At 39.3% G+C, this 24655-nt stretch overlaps 1 protein-coding gene across 2 annotated transcripts; it reads right to left on the bottom strand.

The window, feature by feature from the left end:
* Positions 1-1575: 1575 nt before the first annotated feature.
* Positions 1576-23322, bottom strand: tcirg1a (T cell immune regulator 1, ATPase H+ transporting V0 subunit a3a). 2 transcript variants are annotated; one of them, XM_052137022.1, is made up of 21 exons: positions 23171-23322; positions 20088-20210; positions 19839-19917; positions 16872-17020; positions 16581-16676; positions 16434-16495; positions 13901-14027; positions 13686-13768; positions 13488-13581; positions 11552-11764; positions 9678-9828; positions 9345-9484; positions 8148-8305; positions 6444-6534; positions 5414-5532; positions 4437-4650; positions 4239-4346; positions 2940-3026; positions 2662-2782; positions 2392-2563; positions 1576-2191 (listed from the first exon to the last, which is right to left on the bottom strand). In XM_052137022.1, exons 2-21 carry the CDS (start codon positions 20202-20204, stop codon positions 2107-2109), a joined length of 2466 nt encoding a protein of 821 aa, XP_051992982.1. In that variant the 5' UTR covers positions 20205-20210; positions 23171-23322; the 3' UTR covers positions 1576-2106. The 2 variants fall into 2 exon arrangements, with proteins under 2 accessions (XP_051992982.1, XP_051992983.1); XM_052137023.1 differs by lacking the exon at positions 23171-23322 and adding an exon at positions 21586-21608.
* Between the last annotated feature and the right edge of the window lie 1333 nt (positions 23323-24655).

Below are 24655 nucleotides of genomic sequence, written 5' to 3' on the forward strand. Positions count from 1 at the left end.
TCCATAAAGCTTGTCTGCTGAAGGAAGCATGAAGTGCTCTAAAATGTCCCGGTAGACGGCTGCGTTGACTCTGGACTTAATAAAGCACAGTGGACCAACACCAGCCGATGACATGGCTCCCCAAACCAACACAGACTGTGGAAACTTCACACTGGACTTCAAGCATCTTGGATTGTGTGCCTCTCCATTCTTCCTCCAGACTGTGGGACCTTGGTTTCCAAATGAGATGCAAAATTTGCTCTCATCAGAAAAGAGGACTTTGGACCACTGAGCAACAGACCAGTTCTTTTTTTCTTTAGCCCAGGTAAGACGTTTGACATTTGAAGCCCATGTCCAGGACCCGTCTGTGTGTGGTGGCTCTTGATGCAGTAACTCCAGCCTCAGTCCACTCCTTGTGAAGCTCCCCACACATTTGAATGGCCTTTTCCTGACAATCCTCTCCAGGCTACGGTCATCCCTGCTGCTTGTGCACCTTTTTCTTCCACACTTTTCCCTTCCACTTAACTTTCTATTAATGTGCTTTGATACAGCACTTTGAGAACATCCAACTTCTTTTGCAATTACCTTTTGAGGCTTTCCCTCCTTGTGGAGGGTGTCAATGATGGTTTTCTGCACAACTGTCAGGTCAGCAGTCTTCCCCATGATTGTGAATTCAACTGAACCAGACTGAGAGACCATTTAAAGGCTCAGGAACCCTTTGCAGGTGTTTAGCTGATTAGAGTTTGACACTTTGAGCCTACAATACTGAACCTTTTCACAATATTCTAATTTTCTGAGATTCTGAATTTGGGGTTTTCATAAGCTGTAAGCCATAATCATCAAAATTATATCAAATAAAGGCTTGAAATATCTTACTTTGCTTGTAATGAGTGTATATAATATATTAGTTTCACCTTTTAAGTTGAATTACTGAAATTAATGAACTTTTGCACGATATTCTAATTTGAGTTTCACCTGTATATCATTTAATGATAGCAAATAAGCTGTACACTTCAAGCTCAATGATTAAATGTCAATATTCTTAAAATGGCCAAATATTGGAGACTTCTGTCTCTGTAGACCAAAAATAGGCGTTTTCCAATCAGTGGGCGTTATCAAACCAGGATGGCCGTTTTTCAACCGCTTTACATGATTTGCCTACTACATTGAGATTCCCCACTTTCATTGGATACTAGTTCCACTCAGCTCACTTTATTTATATAGAACATTTAAATAACAGAGTTGACCAAAATGCTTCACAATTTAAAAGGAATTTTTAAAGAGCAAATTGACAAATATTACCAAGACACATACACTCACAACAAGTTTATACAATACTAGTTCAGCTGCACATACTGGTTTGAAAACACCCACTGATTACTAAACTGAGATTCCCTACTTTCATTGTAGAATTGAAAATGCCCATCCCAATTTGAAAATGCCCTCAGGATGTGAAACGGCCATTATTTTTCCACAGAGACCTATTCTTCAAATATTGGCAATTTGCCTGTCTGATGTACATTCTCAGTTGTCAAATAGTTGGGACAGTATGGAAAATGCTAATAAAAACAAAACCGAGTGATTTGTAAATTCTATTAACCTTGTGCTTTATTGAAAGTACTACATCTACACATTTGATGTTTTACCTTGTGAATGTTTTTAATTTTCTTTGAAAATATAAAATTTAAAATCAGATGATTGCAACACGTGCTAAAAAAAGTTGGGAAAGTTGAGTGTTTATCATCTTGTAACCACCATTTCTTATAACACAGGCATTTGGGCACTGAAGACACAAGTTTAAGTTTAGCAAGCAGAATTTTCCCCCATTCATCCATTATGCAGTTCTTCAGCTGCACAATTGTATGAGGCTTCATAATGCACTCGTTCTCTCTGCTTATGCAGCCTTTGAATTGTAATCCGGGGAGTATGCTGTTTGTTGATTTTATCCCATATTAAAATGCAGATTCAATGACTATAATATTTTTATACATTGATCACTGAATAACATTAGAAGTGCACATCAAGGGGGCAAAAATACAATTAGAATATGGCCCCTTTAATGAATCACCCTAAATTCAGCTCCACAATTAAGTACAAGGACAGCTACAGGACAGTTACAGTTTAAATTTACTCTGGATGCAAGATTGATGCAAAGGAGAAGGGGTTGAACTTGTATCCTGATCCGCTGTAGAATTTGTTCTGGAACTCCACCCTGCACCAAATGGGAAATAAAATAATAGCTGAATGAATTAGTCAAAAAAAATATGTTTGGAGTGTGTCGTAATAATACACTCATTAAAGATGAATAACTACTAAATAATATTTGATGTTCTGCAATGACCTGGACGAATGATAATCTCCCCAGACGGATACCAGGTGTGTTTATTTTTGGACTTGTATGATTTTTCTTACCAGTGCAGACGCAGGGCATGCAAGAAGGCTGACAGCCCCTCCATGACGAGCAGGATTGAGACGGTAAGCATAGCGAAGATGGAGAAGATTACTGACAAAACCACTGATCCCACATAGCCTTGCCATGAGAGGGAAATTCTCATCACCATCACCCAGAGTACCTCAGACAGCTCTGACATGCACACAAACAAACCTTGAATGTCTACACAACAGGATTCATAAGGGGAAAAAATATTCTTGTTTATGCAAGTGTGTGCAGTTGTTGCTTACGTGCATGGGCAAGACTAAGGGCCCATAGTCTAAGGTACGAGGCAGTGTTGGAGATGCAGCCCAAGCAATACTCTATGGTGTGGATTGCCTGGTGCATAAAAACCTCTGTGCAGTCAAACTCCTATAGGGGTCAAAAAGGCAATAAAATAAGCATAGATTCACACTGTATCTCAATCTTAAAGACAACTTAAAAATATTTTAGAATTTCACACAACCTCTCATCTCCCTGAATAATTTAAGGTTTACATTTCTTGCGATTTATCTTTTCTCTGGCTCACCTGTTCTTCTGGTCCCCCTCCTCCCTCTAGATCTCCTAATTGAGCATTTATAGAGCTGGTGTCTGTGACTAGGGGGTGCTGATCTTCCTGTGAATGAGACACAGAGTTACATTATATACAGTATTGGAGAAACAGGAGAAATTACTAGGCTCAACATGGCAGCTGTAGGAAAGGACTGCATTTCAGTTAACAGACCCATATGCCTTATTGGTATAAAGGTATCACCTGGTATGTGTAATGCATGTGGTAACTGATGCATTAGTTGGACCAGCATGACTAGAAAACAACTGCAATATGGCATTGCAGAGTGAACCAAAAAAAACACTGGTAGATCTTTCTGAAGAACATTTAGGTACCATTTCTGTACTTAAAAACTTCAATATATTTATTCTAAGTGCCTTAAAACCTTTCACTTATGATTGCTGAAGGAACAATTTACAGTGTTTAGAGTTTCTTTCTGGAATGTGTAAGTAACTCAGAGAACAGAAAGGGTGCCTAGAGTTTCTTCAAAAGTTTCCACCAGTATGGTAACTGAGGAACCCCAAACGCTGCCTCAAGAATCTTGTAATTTTTCCAGTGTTTTATGCTTCAATGTAACTGGTCCTGCTCGACCCGCTCCAAGCGGGATTTGAACCGGGGTCAGCCGGTATGGGAGACGGGCGAGCTAACAAGGAGACTAAAGGCTACAGCCTCTAGCGCAGGTGATAGTGTGCCTCTTGAGGCTAGGGAAGTTAGGTTTACATACACAGAACAGCTTTCATTTACCAGCTGGCTCCTGTCACATTTATACAAGCTTTAGTGATAAATAATTTATTATGATGTCTTTTATATAAAAAGTCTTATTTCATTCAGACTAAAACAATAAGTAATCTTTTTAAAAATGTGAACATGTTAGTCCAACTTAAATCATACCAGTCCTAAATAATGCGATTGTATATCGTTTCCATATAGCATGTGTACACATCAATTAGACCACAATAAGCCTTAGAATTATGCGAACGCTCAGAGAAGCAGAGGTGCCGTGCGACATGTATTAAAACCGGAAGTCGAAAGCAACACAGAGCAGATAAGAAGACAACAACACCAACATGTAAACATTACAAATTATTATTATGCTTAACAAAAAGATTATAAAGATAAACGTGAAGCAAAGCAGAGCTCGTATAGTTAGAACATTCAAGAAGCAAACTGTGTCTTCTTCTGCCTTCGGACATCACCATAAACACAACAGATAACATACATCTGATCTGCACCACAATCAATGTGTAAAGAATGTAAGATATGCACATATACTCTTACCGTTCTCCTGCTCCTCTTGTGTTTTAAGGAGAGATGGAGTGGCTTTCCCAGTAATAGCACCGGAGCTGAGAGCAGCGCCAAACACATTAGTACTCTCTGCACTATTATCTATAAAGAGAAAATGAATGCATGATCAATCACATCAACACGATAGTAAAGTTAAAAACTGAGAAAGAATTGGTGTAATTAATCTCTCACCTGTCCTGGATAAAGTGGCGGGTTGTTTGGGTTCTGAGCAAACAAGAACATGTCAGTGAAGTGGATTAGGATGCTGGGAGCATGGTCAGAATCCTGAGGTCCGAATGCAATCCACTTGAAAACTACCATAAATACAAGGTACCCAAAAAGACACAGCATGAACACTAGCTCAGGTATCAGCACCAGGAACACACTGCTCATATCCCCTGAGTACCTGCAAAGAGAAAGTATTATTTGCTCAGTCATGACAACTCTCAGAATAGATTTTGAAGTATTATAATGAATATGACATGTTAGTAGGTTTGGTCTTGTTGGGCTAGATCTGCTTACGCTGCAGCAGCGCAAGTACGAATAATGATACTAAGACATGCTGTTTCAAGCAAGTAAGACATGCTGTCCTTGCTGCTACACAATAATAAATAAATAAAATCCCCCTGAAGCATATATAAACAAGTGGTGCTAGGGAGGAGGAGGGTTTCATTGAGAAAACTCATAGCGCACTACAGTGAAACCACCAGGGAGACTGCAAGAAGGGAAAACACACACCTACAAATTGTCTTAACAGATTAAATGTCAGGAGACCTATCTGCTAGGTCCATGTAGTATGTAAGCCGATTGGGTAACAGATAACATGTAGAGTTTCATAATTTAATTTAAAATAATATAAGTGAAGGAAGCAAAAACAGGTAAGATAAAGAGGGAAACATAAAAAGGTATATACTTAAAAAGGAATGGGTAACAACAACAACAACAAAACTTCATTCTGCATAAATGGAGCATAAATTAATATAATTTTATTGCCTGCCAGGTGAAAACTGTAAGTCTGATAGCTAAGTAAATTAACATCACACCTCTTGATTTGAAGTATAATTTATGCATTTACCAAAAACTGTGCAGGACAAGTTATGAACTGAAAATTAATATTCATGGTTAGGTTCAAAAAGTACTTATGATCATACATCTTTTTTATGACTCACATATAGTTGAAGAAAGACAAGCAGACCCCAAACGTCATATGGACAACCCCGATGATGATGGACATCTTCATCTTATAGGAGTTGAGGAAGGTGAGGTGGTTGTTGGCTAGGCTCCAGATCTTACAACCAGAGAACAAGATGCAATCACCTAAAACCTTTTTTAACCTCTAATTGGCTGTTTAAAGCTATACTGTAAAACTATAAAAGTGGGTAACATATACTAACATACTATGGCCATGGTTAGCATACAAGCATTAGTGCCATAACTGCATGATGTAAACATTACAAATTACACATCATCTACTGCACATATCTTACTTTCAAATATCACTGATTGGTTACAACCACTTATTTTACTGATCTCATGTGGATTTCATTCATAGAATGAGGCAGAAAACATTATATTTATTGAATATTTAGCCTCAAGCAAATTACATGTACAGACGAAGAACTGTTTAAATATGCAGACAAAAAAAAAGGATACAGACAACAAACCAATAAATACCATTGATTGCAAGGAAAATATAGACAAACCATATATTTTCTTAATCGTCTATTTATTCACGACATCTCCCCTGAGTCTAAACATTATTATTATGCTTTACACAAAGATTATAAAGATGAAAGTGAAGCAAAGCAGAGCTCAATCAAGAAGCAAACTGTCGTCTTCTACCTTTCGGACATCACCATAAACACAACGGATAACTTACATCTGATCTGCACCAAAATCAATGTGTAAAGATTGTAAGATATGCATTTGGCTGTAAAGTTTTCCATGTTTTTGTGACTGTTGTGTGGGTGTCACTGTAGCTGATTTCTTCGACACGCTACTTTGACGCAATAGGTCAACCGGAGAACGAGATACAATCACCTTAAACCTTTATTTTATCTTCTAATTGGCTGTTTAAAGCTATATGTAAGACAATTGCTAAATACATTTATGTCAGGAATAAATTAAAGAATACATTCTGTGATTCATGAGTTAGCTGTGAGTGTTGCACAAAGAGGAATTGATTAAAGGCTATTTTACCGGGTCAATGCCGAATGGATATGGTCCCTGAAATACTCCAGTTACATTTGGATCCAAAGTGAGGTACTGGTTCCCTCTCAGAGTTTCCTCACTGAGTCAGCCCAGAAGAAAGAGGACACAATAAATTAGTGTGTGAGTGAGTGAATGTAAAACGGAGGGTTGATACAGAGCTCTCTCTAGTTTAAAATCATTCTGACTTCAGAAAGAAATCTTGAACTTCCAGACAACAAACTGAGGTGATTAACAGAACAGAATAAAAATATTTTTTATGATTTGTCTATTGTACTTGAATCATTAGCTGGGCGGAAGGGTCGGAGGGAGTATTTAGGAAACCTGTTTGAAAACAATCATTAATTTCATTTGCTGCAACAATTGGTGCAGAAATTACACAGCTTTATCATCTTTAAGAATCTGTGTTCAATTTTGTATCTACAGTATGTTTGTGGTGCTCATTGTGTTGGCTGCAATAATACTGACACAATATGTGAATAACACGATTTTCAATGTTTTCCTAGATGAAACGCAGCAGATTAAAGACCCCAAAGCAAAACAAAACTTTTGGGGATATTTAAACTTGGTCCTTTCATGCATTTTTACCCACTGGATTGCGATTGGATAGCTTTCTAATTAAATAAGCACATTCAATTTACACTTGGCCACGTCAATGTGTCTCCACCAAATGGATATCTGATCTTCATTCCCTAAGCTATATGCAAATAAAACAGAGTTTACTTCTGTGATTGTGCTAATGCTGGGCAGATAATTTAAAACATGTGATTTATTATATGATTCCAATTGACACTGCACAATTTGAGTGTCTGTGTGGCTTGTAGGTGTCACGGAACAGGGACAGTCTACATCACCAAATGACACAAAGGGGTCCTGAAGCAAAAAAAAAAAAGTGATCAGATTTCTATCCATCACTAATCAGTCTTGAAGGGCATTTACACTTGGTCTTTTCAGCAAAAACCCATTTAGTGACAAAGTGTAAATACTCCCTTTGTTACTTTTAGCCAATGTCTATTAGCTTTAAGGTAATTTATTTTAGAGTGTACTTCTAAACGTTGACAAAATTCACTTTCAGCAGATATATGCATTTAAAGTCAGTAGTCTCTCTCTTCCAATCTCTGTCCAATCCAATGTATTCTAAAATGAAAACATACTCTCCGCCTACATCTGTTTAGTGCACCTGTCTGTGTTCTAAACGTCACTGATGATGCCATTGCAGTGTGTGTGTGTGTCTGTGTGTGTCTGTGTGTGTGTGTGTGTGTGTGTGTGTGTGTGTGTGTGTGTGTGTGTGTGTGTGTGTGTGTGTGTGTGTGTGTGTGTGTGGCTTTGCCGGGCTACGATGTAAACTTAAGTCTATTTGCTAGTTTTACAAAAAAGGAATGGACTATTCGACATGTCCCGCCCGAACTTCATTAGACCAAAGAAAACTGTGGTCATCAAAGCACTTCATGGGGATTTTAAGCTACTAGTGGAAGACATATGTCGACTAGGTATATGTCGACTAGGCTGATACATTTTGGCCATTCTGACTTAATTGATTACTGTGCCCACTCTAGTTATTCACACTGGCATCAGCATTGAATAAGCAACATTAGTTGACCACAAATCCATAAAATTTCCTTTTCAATGACATCAATCTATTGAAATGTGTATGAAGCTGAATAAATGTAGACATAGTTCTGTGTGTGTGTGTACCTCCAGTTACAGTGCTGTATCATTGGTTTGAGGTGCCAGCTAGAGGACAGAGGACTCAGTCCATTACTGAAGCACTCATTATAAACAGCTCCAGTATAGATGGAGAACAGTCCCATCAGCAAAATTAGATATCTCCCACCAAACAGCATTTGCCATATCTAAGAGAGACATACAAAGAGAGTACTTAACATAGAGGAACAGAGGTCTGTACTAGGGCTGGGTATTGATACAGACTTCACGATTCGATTTGATTCCAATTCACATGCTCTCGATTCGATTCCGGTTTCAATTTGATTAGATTCAATATCAACACATATAGATATATTTCAGAAATATAGTCCCTTTTGCTCACGTATGGAAGAAACTCTCTCCCAGCTAATACTGTTAATTATACAGGCAGCCTTTTAACTAGATAAATTATGAAAATATTAATTTTACTAATTATATTTTATTAGTTTTTCATAATTTTGGTCACATTTTGGCTTTTTAAAATAAGCAAATCCAGGTATTAAGATATTCTATTTTACATATAATTTTTTTTGTTACAGGTTTATTGTTTAATTGCATAATATTTACTATTTACAACTATTTTCATTGATTTGTTGAATATGTGCTTAAACCAGCACAGTCTCTTTAACAAAACCGACATTTCTGTAAAAGTTTCTGTAAATGAGAGCATGCTAACGAGAGAGACTCAAACAGCTTCATTTCATCTGTGATAGTACAAATAGAATTAAATGTTTATTTTTTGTTGTTTTACAACAACTGACTGTAGGGAACAGAAAGAGTATTAAAAAAAGACTTTATTAAATGACAAATGGGTTGTGTGGATCTGGTCTTTAAACACACTTTACAACTTTTACTCTTAAGACGCAGTGTAGGTATTTCGCTGCTGAATAGTCCATCAATATATTACACAATCACTGGTGAGTGAAATCTAAACATTTACCAGCCAGTTGCCAAATATATACATTTTAGATTTATATTTACTCTCATTGTAGTGGAATCGATATTTTTACCCACCCCTAGTCTGTACAGCCCTAAAGTTGATTCTTGGAACTATTATACCTTACTCACATTAGTGCCATATTTTATTTTTGCCATTCCAAAGTGTTAAATATGAGTATCTCTCTTGGGGGCTCTTGCAAAGAATAAGGGCAGTAAAAAACAGGGGAGATATCTTGACAATCAACAAACCTCATTAGTGCTGTTCTTCATTTTAGGGTCTCTGTCCTCCAGCACCATCCATAAGGCAGCAAATGTCATGAGTAAACCATGACCAACATCTCCGAACATCACCGCAAACAAGAAGGGAAAAGTGATAATTGTGTACACGGCTGAGGAGGGAAAACACACACAAAACATAGAGATTGTTTATCTCAAACAACACTATTCATTTATTAATATATTGATAAATTGATAGACACATTTACAGTAACACTGATACTGTCCTGTCAAATGTGACATTAAGTAACTGCTTTACTGATGTGTTTATATGGGACTGTTTCCATGTGATGGTGTGAGTGTTACCTGGATTAACCTCTCTGTAACTGGCCACACCGTAAGCATCCACAATGTTTTGGAAGCTGGAGGTGAATACGTTGGTGTTGAAGAGTGTCGGGGGAGAGGTGGGGGCAGGTAATTGGTTGTAGAAGGAGTCTACACTGCTACCACTCTTTCTCTGATAGAGAGGATGAAAAGGACAAATAAGAGTATGGTGTTGTTTCAAAATCCTTTAAGCACTTGGACAAATGAGCGAATAAAAGCTTGGTATCAAATAATTCTAAATTTCTTCTAAAACATAGTTAAAGTAATAATAAAAAAAGCTGCCATCTCATGCATTTAATTGCTTTGCAGTCGACCAAATAAAAAGGGTGTTGCCTGGACAATACTATTGGTAACTTCGATTTAATATTTGGTATCACATACAACCACCAACAAGGCCACCTCTACCATATAGGCAAACTAGGCAACTGCCTAGAGCAGCACCTTACAAGGGCGGGAAAATCACACACGGACACACAACCTGATACACTTCTATAAAATGACCAATCATAATTGATATTTCATTAAACGGGCAGTTGAACAGCCAATTATATTGCCTGTGTATTTATCCTCTGGGTGGGGCAGCAAATATGCATCAGCCAATTAGACTCTAGCACACTGAACAGATTTCAGTTGGGTGTGTTAATTAGTTGGTGATTTCAGGACTGTTGGATTCTTTCAAAATGTCGAAAAGAGTAAAGTTGTCTGGATACATGTATAAAAAAGGAGACTTATAAAAGAACAAGAAGCATCAATGGCCACATTAAATCAAGCTCTGTATTTTAATACAGAGGGGACCATATCAAGTTAGAGGTGTAGATTTTCCCTGAGATGGTGCACACAGAAAATGTTCAACCAGTTGCTACAGTCGGAATCTAGCTAATGGCGAAAAACTCAACAAGCTGTGGCTCGTGTATTCATTAAGTTATGACTCCTTTTTTGTTTTTGCAGCAAAACTTTTTGTCAATCCTAAAGAAAAAAAAAGCACTGACAAAAGAAGGTGTGAAAGATTGGAAGAACATGTCTAGCCTGTTAAGCTCACATGAAATCAAATCAAAGGACCACATAGAATGTTTCCAAAAATGGAAAGAACTGGAGATTAGGCTCTCAAAATACAGTACAGTTTGTACATTGGTTTATTTTGCTGTATTTGTATTCAACCTTTATGCTTGCGTTTTGAAATGCATCGATTAGGGATATGTTTTAGTCATTGTGTGTGTGTGTGTGTGTGTGTGTGTGTGCGCGTGTGCGTGCGTGCGTGCGTGCGTGTTGATATGGTCTTGTGTCTGTGTGAAGCAATGCATTTGGTGGATGTTGCATCTAGATGTGGAGTGGCAAAACAGAATCTTGCCTAAGGTGGTAAAATGTCTATGGACGGGCCTGACCACCAATGACATCTACATCCTCTCCTGATGCCAACTGCTGTTTTCAGATATTTCTTTTGGCATTCAATTTGATTTAGATCTGTACTCATGGTTCTGTTCTCATCAATGTTGACCCCCCCACCCAACATACAAGTGCCCCACCAAAGACTTCTTTGTCTTCGTACTGGTACTGTCTGTACTCATTGCTTGCCATGTAATAACAGTCCAGTGTTTTGGATTATGGTCCTGCTGGACGACTTGATCTTCAACAGAGACATCCTGCTGTTGCTGGGTGCATCATTATGCTAAAAAATGACTTGCTAATTTCATGAGGCCATGTACAGGTTGAAGGTACCCTATCTCATTGATGAACAAAAAGACCTTTTGACCTCAAAAAATACACCAGTTACATGTACACCACATTAATTTGCCTTCATGCCTTTACAGCATCTATCCCCAATCCCTCCTTTTGCATGTAATAGCTATCTCTCTCACTGTTCCTTCTATCAGAGCACTCTGGAGCAGCAGCAGTTTGCCCACAGGGCACCAGGCCTCTGCAATGAGACATTTGTCAGTGACTGAAGGGCTGCAGAGGTTGAGAACAGTCTGTATAGCTTTACACTTTTGCACAAGCATCCTCCATTCTGGCAGCACACACACACAGCGAGACAGAATCTGCTGCATGTACTGCTCTGTTTGAGACAACACCTGCATACACAGACAGAAAAGAGTGAAGTTAGTCAGCCAATGATACAATGGCTTCAAAAAATATTTGGATCCTTAAGCTGCAATTGTATATAGCATTATATAACAGAATTTCAAACCAAGTGGCATCTGCATACAAATGATGCTAGACCTTTTTCCAGAATTAACCATTTCTGCAATAAAATTGGTTTAAAATTAATTTGTTGAGATGTAGGTTAACTTCCCTTGAATATTATGGGTTCAATGCTTCTTTAAAATAAATACCATTTGGTTTGACTTTTTTTCTTATGCAATGACATTAATACATTTAAAAGTGTGGTTTATCCAAATATCTAAGTATCCAAAAGCTGAAGTATTATCATATTTAAATATTCAAATAGAAATGTGTAAATAAGTATGTGGCCTGGGGACGTGGTCATGTCTGCGGGAGAGAGAGCGAGCGGTAAGTCTTGTCACCTGGTTCATAATTAACCCTAACACCTGTCTCTTGTTATAGTGATGCGGAGGGAGACATAAAAGGCACGCCGAGTGTCCAAAGAGGAGAGAGTGACCTGGAAGCCGATAGTGCTTTCCTTTGTTTTGATTCCGACGGTGACTGTCGATTGTGATTGTGTGTTAGACTGAAGAAATTAAAGACTGACCTTGAACCTGCTTCGCTGCCTCCTGGGTACGCAACCATGTAGTCCTCTGCCAGCTGGATGGCTCCATCCACTGCGGGGTGGTGGCACTGGATCCACTCGGACATGCCATGGGGAAGTTGGGACAGGAACTGTTGCAATACCACCATGTCGACCATTTCCACGACGCCGCGAGTTCCCCCCACCAACAGCCATTTCTGGCAGGCGTCACGGACCTGCTGCGCAAAAGCGAATGGGTGGCCGTCCTTCCCGAAGCTCAACGAGCAAAATAGCTGCCAACTCTGCTACAGGGTCCGACCAACCCGTTGCTGGATGGCCTTTTTTAGATGGTTGTAATCCAGGAGACTGGCAGCAGGGAGTTGCTGTGCCGCCAGCTGCGCCTCCCTGGAAAGCAGGGGCAATAGGTGGGCCGCCCACTGATCGGGAGGCCACCTCCATACCTCTGCCGTTTTCTCGAAAAGGTCAAGGAAGGCCTCCAGATCATCGCTTGGCCCCATTTTTGCGAGGGCCACCGGTGGGACGGGCTCCGAGGAGGTTGCAGCACCAGCCCCCTTCCTGGCGGTCAGGCTCCGCAGCGCCTGCTGGTCCTCCGCTTGTGCCTGGACCACTTGGAAGCGTTGTTCTTGCTCCTGGCGAACCTCCAAGAGGGCATGGTGTTGTGCCTGATGGATGCTGGTGAGGGTGTTGAAGACTTTGGCCAGCGGTGAAGACTCCATAGCAGCGTTCTCCTCCAAAGCCGGGTTCTCGGTACCACTGTAAAAAGCTCTTTGGGGCAATGGAGGAGTCAGGAGGCAGCGAAGCAGGTTCAAGGACAGCCTTTAATTTCTTCAGTCTAACACACAATCACAATCGACGGTCACCATCGGAATCAAAACAAAGGAAAGCACTATCGGCTTCCAGGTCACTCTCTCTCTCCTCTTTGGACACTCGGCATGCCTTTTATGTCTCCCTCCACATCACTATAACAAGAGACAGGTGTTAGGGTTAATTATGAACCAGGTGACAAGCCTTACCGCTCGCTCTCTCTCTCTCCCGCAGACATGACCACGTCCCCACACCACAATGTATAAAGGGAACATTCCATTCACCATTTTGATGTCGACTATCCTGCATTCCAGCCCTTGCAATATTCTCTCTCTCTCCTCCAAGCTTTCAGGATACACAAACATGTTTGTATGGAAACTGAACAAAAGAGATATTTGGGAATGAGGTGGGATGTGGGGTTTAATGGATGAAAAACTCAGCTAATCAAATTCAAGCAAGCTCTCACTACTATGTACACGTACCAATCACAGATCTTTTTGACTTTCTGTCCAATCTGCTCTCCCCAAAAGGAGATCAAGAAGACAGTCCACTGAATCATCTCACCCTGAAAACAGAAAAAACATATCAATATTTCCTGTCAGTGGAGAACTTCATTAGGCTGATGTCACACTTTTTGTCAATCCACCAAAATGAGTTAGCAGTGTCATTTTTACAGCTTTATTGACTGCTCTCTTACAGTGTCTTGCACTTCCAGCTTCTCCTCCATCTCCCAGAAGTCTACAATGATGTAACCACGACATGCTCGCCACAGCAACCTCTCAAACACTGGAACCTTCCATGGATGGACTACACCAGCAGCAAAACTGTGCAAGAAGGTGCCAATAACATTATTAGTGTCTTCAGTTTATGCTTGAAATGTGACAACTTATTGCCTAACATTCTCATTTACATGATATATTAGACATGACAACAGATCTCAGAGAATTACGGTTTAAGTACTGACTAATGAGTAGCTTGTTGTACATGCTACAGACATGAATATTGCCACAAAATATATAGGTTGTTGAGGAGAGGTGTACTAAAAGCAAATAAAAAATATCCCATAGATTTACATTGAAGACAGGGCTCAGGCCAAATCTATGGACCATAATATCACAGTGACATGGAGCTAAGCTTTTTTATCTTGAGCCAGTAAGCAACCACCCTGAAAACTGTATTAATCACATATTAATTGCCTTGGTAACCACCCCATGCATTGTTGTACAGTACTGTGAAAAAGTTTTTGTTTTAGTGTATTTTTCATACTATTTTTTTTTAGATCTTCAAACGAGATATAACATGAAATAAAGGCAAACTGAGTCAACACAAAATACTTTTTATATTTTTATATTGAAGCAAAAAAGGTATCCAACACCTATATCACCCATGTGAAAAACAAACTGCCCCCTAAAAATTAAGAGCTGGATATGCCACCTTTAGCAGCAACAACTGCAATCAAACACTTCCGACAACTGAAGATTAGTCTTTCACAATGCTGTAGTGGAATTTTGGCCCACTCTTCCTTACAGAACTGCTTTAGTTCAGACACACTGGAGGTTTTGAACATGAATTGCCCGTTTAAGGTCCTGCCACAGTATCTCAATCAGGTTAGGACTTTAAATAGGCAACTTTAATTTAGCTACCTTTGAGCCATTCAGAGGTGGACATACTCCTATAATTTGGATTATTGACTTGTTGTATAATCCAGTTGGCTTGAGCTTCAACTCACAAACTGATGACCAGACATTCTCCATTAGGATTTTCTGGCAGAGCAAAATTCATGTTTCCCTCAATTATTGCAAGTTGCACTGGCCCTGAAGCAGAAAAGCATCCCCGCACCATCACACTACCACCACCATACTTGACCGTAGGTATGATGTTCTTTTTGTAGAATTCTGTGTTTGATTTATGCCAGATGTAATGGGACCCCTGTATTCCAAACAGTTCCACTTTCAACTCATCAGTCCACAGAACATTCTCCCAAAAGGTTTGAGGATTATTAAGGTGTGTTTTGGTAAAATTCAGACAAGCCTTTATGTTCTTCTGGGTTAGCAGTGTGTTTCACATCGCCACTCTTCCATGGATGATATTTTTGGCCAGTGTCTTTCTGCTAGTGGAGTCATGAACTATGAACTTTATTGATGCTAGAGAGGCCTGCAGTTCCTTGGATGTTGTCCTTGGCTTTTTTGTGACTTTCTGAATGAGTCGTCGCTATGCTCTTGGAGGAATTTTGGAAGATCTGCCACTTCTAGGAAGGTTCACTACTAAGTTTTCTCCATTTGGAAATAATGGCTCTCACTATGGTTCTTTGGAGTCCCAGAGCCTTTGAAATAGCTTTGTAACCCTTCCCAGACTGATGTAATCACCTTTTCACAATTATGTAATCATAATTTCTGGAATTTCTTTAGACCTTGGCATAGCATGCTACTGGGTGAGACCTTTTAGCCAACTTCATGCTGCTGAAAAATTCTATTTAGGTGTTGATTTGATTGAACAGGGCTGGCAATAATCAGGCCTGAGTGTGTCTAGTCCAGCTGAACCCCATTATGAATACAATTTCATATTTTTGGGGATTTAGGAACTAAGAGGGCAAATAGTTTTTCATACAGGCCCAGTTGGTATTGGATAAGTTTTTTGCTTAAAAAAATAATAACATTATCATTTAAAAACTGTATTTTGTGTTTACTCAGATTGCCTTTGTTTTATGTTAGATTTTGTTAAAATCAGGATGGGGGCAAATACCTTTTTTTGCATTGGCAATTTTTGCATGGAGCAAGTGGCACATTTTGGCCCTTACAATCTTCTGAAAACGTAAAAATATAGCTACATATTGTTACTTACATTGTAACTAACAGTGTTGGGTAAGTTACTCAAAAAAATAAACCACAACAAATTACTAATTACTTCTGTAAAATTGCAGATTACTTTACATTCTTATTACTTTAAAGAAAAAGTAATCAAATTACTTATTACTTTTCAAATAAAATTTTAGTTTTTTCATTTATCGAATTCAAAACAATGTCTATAGAGTACTTCCTCCTTGTTCATTGTTGCACACAACTAAACTTCCTTTTGCCCTTACAATTGATTTGTAATCAGACTACACCCAGATCACACCCAACACTAGTAACAAACATATAAAAACATATAATATGTATAATAGACACTGTAAACTGTTAAACTCACTGTTGTCATGAACATTTTGGTATGATAGTTGTTGTTGTTCTCACCTCAAACGAATGTCTTGCCTGTTGTCCAACAGCGCTGTTGTCTCAAGAGTTGGAAGCGGAACCTTGAAGGACATTATAAGAAGAATCAGAGAATATTATTTGAGGAACATTTTTCAGTGGAGAGCATCATATAAGATGTATTTTTACCTGTGAAGTTGGAACAGAAAGGGTTTGCTTCAGGACCCCTTTGTACTGGCAGAGCTGGGTCAGTTGGCGAAGTAGACTGTCCCTGTTCCGTGACACCTACAAGCCAACAGACAGCAGTATGAGTGAGAGCAGGGGCTTTCAGCTTTCACAGACCCCACCCATCATTAAGCACTTATTGTCATATGTTTCTAATGCACCAAACACTATATTGCCATTAAAAAAAAAAAAAAAGTATTTTTCTTGAGTCTTAGAGGGCTATTATAGTGTCTTCCTTCTCTGTCCTCCTCTTACCTCTCTGAGCTCTCTGGCCAGTCGCTCACTCTCCTCATCAATGGCAAGCAGCTCTCTTGGCTGTGGTGCTGGTGGGATTGGGACAGCAGTGGATAGAAGCCCTTTCAGAGGAGGACAGAGGCAACGACTGATCTCTTGCTCCAGGAATGCTGAGGAATAAAGAAAGGTAAAAACACATTGACTATATTCACGACGCAGTCAGGGTGCACTAATTATCTTGCAACTGTTTGAAATTATCTATAATTATCTATTCATTATTATTAAGGTTCAAACAGTGCCAGAGCAAAAGCAAGCAATTTTACTTTAGTAATACTAAACCTTACGCTGAATGTTTTTTTACATAATCCTCTAAATAAACCAAATATATTCTCGGGAGGTGGAGCTTGAACAGTTATCAGCATTATAAAAGGCCAGGCAAGTTTATTTATATAGGAAATTTCATACACAATGGTAGTTCAAAGTGCTTTAAATAAAGAAAATACAAGATAAATAAAAATCCATTTAAGGGGGCCTGGGTAGCTCAGCGAGCATTGAAGCTGACTACCACCCCTGGAGTCGCAAGTTCAAATCCAGGTTGTGCTGAGTGACTCCAGCCAGGACTTCTAAGCAACCAAATTGGCCAAGTTGCTAGGGAGGGTAGAGTCACATGGGGTAACCTCCTTGTGGTCACTATTAGTGGTTCTTGCTCTCAATGGGGAGCATGGTAAGTTGTGTGTGGATCGTGGTGAGTAGCATGTGCCTCCACATGCGGAGTCTCTGTGGTGTCATGCACAATGAGCCACATGATAAGATGTGCAGATTGACGGTCTCAGAAGCAGAGGCAACTGAGACTTGTCCTCCGCCATCTGAATTGAGGTGAGTAACCACGCCACCACGAGGACCTACTAAGTAGTGGGAACTGGGCATTCCAAATTGGGAGAAAGGGGGTTTAGCTATTCAAAACAAATAAAGAATAGGAAATTTGAATAAATGTAATAAAAAATCTATTTAAAAATGGTTAAAATAATTTAAAAAAAGGAAACGAATACAGAAAAAAAATGAAGCAGTGCAATCAGTAAATGCAACACAGTGCTCAGTCAGTAAACACACAGCTAAATAGATGTGTTTTCAGTCTGGATTTTAATTTGGCTACTGTTAGAGCACATCTGACCTCTTCTAGAAGCTGGTTCCCGCTGCGGGTGGCATAATAGCTAAATGCTGATTCAACTTGATTTGACTGAACCCTCTGTATTCCTAACTGACTTGATCCTAATGATCTGAGAGGTCTGTTAGGTTTGTACAACAAGCATATCTACAATGTATTTAGGTCCTAGGCCATTGAGTGATTTATAAATCAATAGCACTTTAAATAAATTCCAAATGTAACTGGAAGCCACTGTAAAGATATGAAGACTGGAATTTTTGGTTCGGGTGAGAATCCTGGCAGCAGCATACTGAATGAGCAGCAAATGTCTAATGGTCTTTTTGGGAAGGCCGATGAGAAGTCCATTGCAATAGTTCTTGTGATGAATGCATGAACAACTTTCTTTAACTGGATACAAAATATCTAATTCTCTATATGATTTTGAGATGGTAGTATACTGATTTAGTTATTGCTTTGATTTGACGAATGAAACTTAGGTCTGACTCCAAAATTACACCAAGATGAATTACTTGATTTTTGTCTTTAGACCCCTGGAATCAAGGTATGTGTTCACCTTGGAAATTTCAACTTTTTTGCCAAATACAAGGAATTCAGTATTTTCCTTATTTAACTGAAGGACGTTTTGGCAGTTCCAACTGTTCATTTTGTCAACGCACAGGCACAGGGAGTCTATGGGTGTTACGATCCCCTGTTGTCTGCCCTGTGTTCTCTGTCGCATTAGTCACGTTTATGTCACGTTTCCTTGTTGTCTGCTCCGTGTTTTCCGTTTCACCCGTCACCGATCCCGTTCCATGTCACGTTTTCCCTGTTGTCCGCCCTGAGTCTCACTGTCCGTGTGTGAAACTGCACTTCCCACAATTCCCGGATCACACTCCCAGCCCTGACCACTGTGTTATTGTCCGCACCTGTCTGTTATTTTGTCATTACCTTGTCTGTTTATTTAAACCCTGCTTTCTCCCCTTCCCTCTGTCGTTCGTTGACGTTCCATGTCTCCGCTCATGTCTGGTTTGACTCTCTCTGCTCGTGTTCCCTGTCAGTCAGTCTGTCTGCTCGCTCGTGGTTACCCTGTTATCTGTCTGTCCGTCCGAGGTTACCCTGTTGTTCTCCGCCCTCCGTATCCACCAGTATTTAGTTTGCCTTTTTCCCATCGTGGATTTTGATTTGTTCCTGTGTTTGGTTTCTTTTGTGTTATTTATAAATAAACCGCATTTGGATCCACACCCCCGTCTGCCTTCTCCTGTTCTTCACACGTCATAACAATGGGGATGTAGTCATTTGGCGATGGGGCTTTGCAAACCTGGGTGTCATCTGCATAGCTATGGTACCCAATTTGGTTCTTTTTCATAATTTGGCCAATAGCATATACAGGTTGAACAAGAGTGGTGCAAGAAATGAGCCTTGTGGGACTCCACACTTCATGGATGTCCACTTATATTCATAGTTATTTTTGAATCCTAAATTATGTAAATGATGTTGTACTTTCTCTAAATAATAGATTTTTAATAGAATGGAAAACTTTAACTTTTATTTAATGTAACTTTATATGCCCTTGTTTGGGCACTTATATTGGATTTCTTTGTGATTTCACCATTTTATTAGTTTTTTTTTTAATAGCATGACACCTTTGTGGCAAAAAAACTGCTTCAAGTGAAAAAAATAACCATGAAAGTGACCATGATCTGTATAAATGACAGGGGTACCTGGTCACAGAAAAGCGAAAATCTGATCTGTATAGAATGATAGGGGTAGCTGGTTACTAAAAGGTAAAGATCAAAAGTTGAATATAGGAAAGGGGTAGATGGTGGTTGGTTTTGGACACTTACTGAAGGTTTTCTCCAGCTCTTCACATCTTCTCACCTCAGAAACATACTTCCTCTGAAAGGCATTCACATTTGGATTCAACTGAGAAATTGTATTCAAGATAGTAAGCAAAAGAGGGATAAAGAGCCAGAAAGAAAGAGATTGCAAAGATGATTGTGGGGTATAAGCACATGGCTTTTATCTTCATTGCACAAGTTGATTGAAAGCATAATGTTCAGATTTTCTGTATGCTGTTTCAGTGTTAAACTAACATCTCTGAATTCAACTAATCCCAGTTCTCCAAGCTCGCTAACACAATTGTAGGCCGAATCTGCCTGGAGGAAAAGTTGGACCAGACACATCTCCTCACTGCGGAAGAGGGATCCCATGGCAGCCTGAAATAATAAGCCCAAACAACATGCAAACAGAATGGTAATAACTGTGAAATTAGCATATATCCACCTTATCTATTTCACTCTATCTATTAGCAAAACAGACATATAATCCAATGCAAGAGCAGATGATAATTGTGTATACTTATTGTATTTCTTGGGCTTAACAATTTGAGGACATTACAGCTTGATATAATGAAAAGAGCTTCAAAACAGCTTCTCTCAAAAGGCAAAATTTCCCTATGCTTCGCAGCAGATAAGCTGACGTGTTACATGTGATAGTGGTTAGCTGGTAACTGAATTTAATATTTAAAAGAAGGGAATTCACCCTAACACATGTGATGGAGACAGTATAATGAAAGATAAGTGAAATCTTAATTAGAGTCAGCTGAAAGTGATAATCTGCTATCAGTAATCATAATAAAAGCAGAATTGATATAATACCAAAAATCAAAATTACACTAATGGAATCATTTTAGTGCTTTAATTAAAAATAGAGCTTGAAATCATGATCATGCCTAGAGAAGGCAACGGCAGGATGTACAGTGAAAAGGGAGTAACATTTTGGTCTGTTCTCTCCCAAAACCAATTGGATCACTTCAGAAAACATGGATTAAACCACTGGAGTCTTATGGATTACTTTTATGCTGCCTTTATGTGCTTTATGGAGCTTCACAGTTTTGGTAAGCATTCACTTGCAGTGTATGGACCAACAGAGCTCATATGTTCCTCTAAAAATCAAGTTTTTGTGGGTTTTGCACAAGAAAGACAGCCAAAGGGTCTACACTTTTGGGATGGCATGAGGGTGAGTACATGATGAGAGAATTTAAGGTTTTGTGTGAGCTTTTACTTTAAGCCTTTATAAGTGGTCATTACAATGTAATAACGGTTTTACACTAGTAAGCATACTGTACAGCCGTGGCCAAAAGTATTGGCAGTGACATACATTTTGTGTTTCGCAATGTTTTCTGCTTCAGTTGTTGTGGTGTTGATTCACATTGTTTCTAGATTATTGTGTAGAGTGATCAGATGCATTTTAAATAATTGCAAAAAGCTTCATTACCCAAAAAACGTTTTCACTGTTTTTTGGCCCCTGGCACAAAATGACCAGCTAACATAATTTCACTAATCATATCAGCAGCACCTGGGAAAGTGTGAACGAGTACTAGTCATGTGAAATCTCTCTATCATTCTGATTGGATTATAAGAGCAGACTGATTGCTATAAAAGGAGGGAAGAAATGCTTCTAATCATTGTTTTCTTGTTAGCAATGGTTACCTCTAAAGAAAGACATGCAGCCATCATCACTTGGCGTCAAAATGGCGTCACATGCAAGGAAATTGCTGCAAAGAATATTGCACCTGAAAGAACCATTTACCGGATCATCAAGAACTTCAAGGAGAGAGGTTCAACTGCAGTGAAGAAGGCTTCAGGACGTCCCAGAGTGTCCAGGAAGCACCAGGACCGTCTCCTCCTGAGGAGTCGGCTACGGAATCGTGTCACCACCGGTGCAGAGCTTGCTCAATATTGGCAGTAGGTTGGTGTGAGTGCATCTGCATGTAGTGAGGTGAAGACTTTTGGACAATGGCCTGGTGTCAAGAAGGGCAGCAAAGAAGCCACTTCTCTCCAAGGAAAACATCAAGGATAGACGCAAAGTTATTTTCTCTGATAAAGCCGACTTCTGACTGTTTGGGACATCTGGAAAATCGATAGTCTGGAGAAGAAAAGGTGAATGCTACCATGAGTCCTGTGTCGTGCCAACAGTGAAGCATCCTGAGACCATCCATGTGTGGGGTTGCTTTTTATCCAAGGGAGTGGGCTCGCACAATTCTGCACAAAAACACTGCAATGAATAAAGAATGGTATCAAAACGTCCTGCAAGGGCAACTTCTCCCAGGAGCCATTTGGTGATGGTCCGTGCATTTTCCAGCATGATGGAGCACCATGTCACAAGGCAAGAGTGATAATGAAGCGGCTCGGAGATCATACCATTTAAATTTAGGATCCGTGGCCAGGCAACTCCCCTGATCTTAATCCCATAGAGAACCTGTGGTCAATCCTCCAAAGGTGAGTGGACAAACAGAAGTCCACAAATTGTGATCAAATCCGAGCACTAATAATGTAAGAATGGATCGCCATCTGTCAGGATTTGTCCCAGAAGCTGATATCCAGCATGCCAGAGTGAATTGCAGAGGTTATGAAGAACAAGGGTCAACACTGTAAATATTGACTCTTTGCATATATTGAATGTTTTTGCCAATAAAAGCCTTTAAAACTTATGAAATACTTATCATTGTTTTCCTGTATACAATAGAAACATGTGAAAAAATAATCTACAAATACTGAAGCAGCAAACTTTGCAAAACACAAAATTTGTCACTGCCAATAATTTTGTCCACGGCTGTATTATTACAGCAAAGACATTCTCCCCTCGCATTAACAGACTATTCAAAGTGGCATCTGCATTGTATTTAAATACAGTGTAAAACAGTTGTAAAAGTATCTAGTGTGAATATTTTTACAGTACAGTCTTCTTTAGTTGATAAATACGGCATGTTATAAACACTATCTACGTCGACTAATAGCACCGTTGTGTATTGAAGGGCATTTAGTCCACTTGGTTTCGTCCGTTGAATAATAATAATACAAAATATATATTATTTTGGATGAGTTTTGGGTTTTGTTCCAGTCTGTTTGTTGGAAAGCACGCGGTGTTTCTCGACAGTATGATAAAGCGGCAGCGTCCCGTTACAGCAGCAGCAGCATGGCGTGGCGTAACAACATAAACAAAACACGCCGACAGAATTAGGACATGCCTGTGAAATTAACAAACACGAGACAGTCGCATTTATATTAGATAGGGTTAGATAACATTGGCACTATTTAGTATCTATGGCTTCGTTAAGAAGCTCTGCATTTCAAATATAATGAAATTCAGACGTGCATTAAACTGCGGCTCTTACCTTATATCGAAGTCAATAATCGATAAACCCAAGTGAACGATTTAAAATTATATTTTTTTTATCCACAATTTGATCTCATGGTAGTTTGAATTCTGAGACGACAGACAATGTAAACAGCAGATCTCTGCGCGCGCTCATGGCCTCTCATTACTTCAGTCATCACCATGTGATTCACTAGCTAAATTAGATCTACCACTAACACAAGGCAAGTGCTTCAAATAACACGAATCATTCAACTTTTGAAACCCATTGAGAATCTATTCATGGGGGAATATGCCAGTTGTTTTTATTATAGTTTTTCCTCAATCGATTTGGCACATACTGAAACAAACTTACAATTGTCAAATCTCTAAGTACAATACACACATCACGTAGTACATTCAGCACACCACTCTATGACCTGCAAAAGGTGATTACTCAATCAACGAATTTCAAATGTAAATAAATCCATCAATGAATACATTGTCATCAATACAAAATTTTCCTTTATCATAGACAAAGACAGTCAAAATGCAAAGGCATCTTGTCAAATAACAGTTAACCTTGAAACCTTGATAGTTATCCACTATGTAATATTGTCCAGTTGCTAACATTGTATATTTAGGCAGCGGAATAGTATTGATGTTGAAAATTCATGGCACACACTTTCAACAAAATATTTATTCAAACATTTCCCATCATTGGATGCACACACTTTACAGCCAACCGAAAATCCATAAAGGAAGCTTGTACAGGAAAAAAATATATGTATACAAGAGCAAAATTCCAGAACTGCAATATGTGCAAGAAAAAAAGAAAATATGCTTCAAGTTCATCAACCTCATGGGTCTTCCAATCTCTCCTCTCTGTCTGGCCAATTTTAATCTACATCACACCTGATATCCTCCCTTGCAATGCAACAAGGGAAAAATATTTTGGCATGATGCAGCCACCCCCTACAACAATCTGCTGTGATATCCTCACAACCAGCATCCATTGCACCCAGTAAGGACAACTGGTCATGAGGACAGTGATCATAGACCTCAGTGGGATTTAGGAATGGGGAGTATGGTGGGAGAAACTCCAACAAAAAACGTGGGTGGGCAACTAACTGTATTTGAACAACGAAAACTTACGTACCAAACTATAACATACCTCCCTCTCATTCTCAGGAAGGAGATCCCTTTAAAGAGTTTCCAGGAAATTGAGGAGACCTTGTGTGTTATAGGGCTCAATAATGGGAATGTGGCTGAGTACACCATTCTCCATATGGCAGCACACATTGTAATTTTCCCTCCACGCTGGCCTGGCACATCAACAGTGGCTCGGTGTCCAATAATATTACAGCCACATCTCCTAACTTTGGTCAAGTTGAATCGTGCCTCATCAAAAAGACAGCACACACAGGAGTTGGACAGCTGTCCGTAAATCTCTTTCTCTCTCACACTGCCGTCCTTGGTCGGCCTTTATCCCTCTCGGAGGGTTCATTAGCCTGATTAGGGGCTG

The sequence above is a fragment of the Xyrauchen texanus genome, chromosome 11, assembly GCF_025860055.1.
Source record: "Xyrauchen texanus isolate HMW12.3.18 chromosome 11, RBS_HiC_50CHRs, whole genome shotgun sequence".
NCBI lineage: Eukaryota > Metazoa > Chordata > Actinopteri > Cypriniformes > Catostomidae > Xyrauchen > Xyrauchen texanus.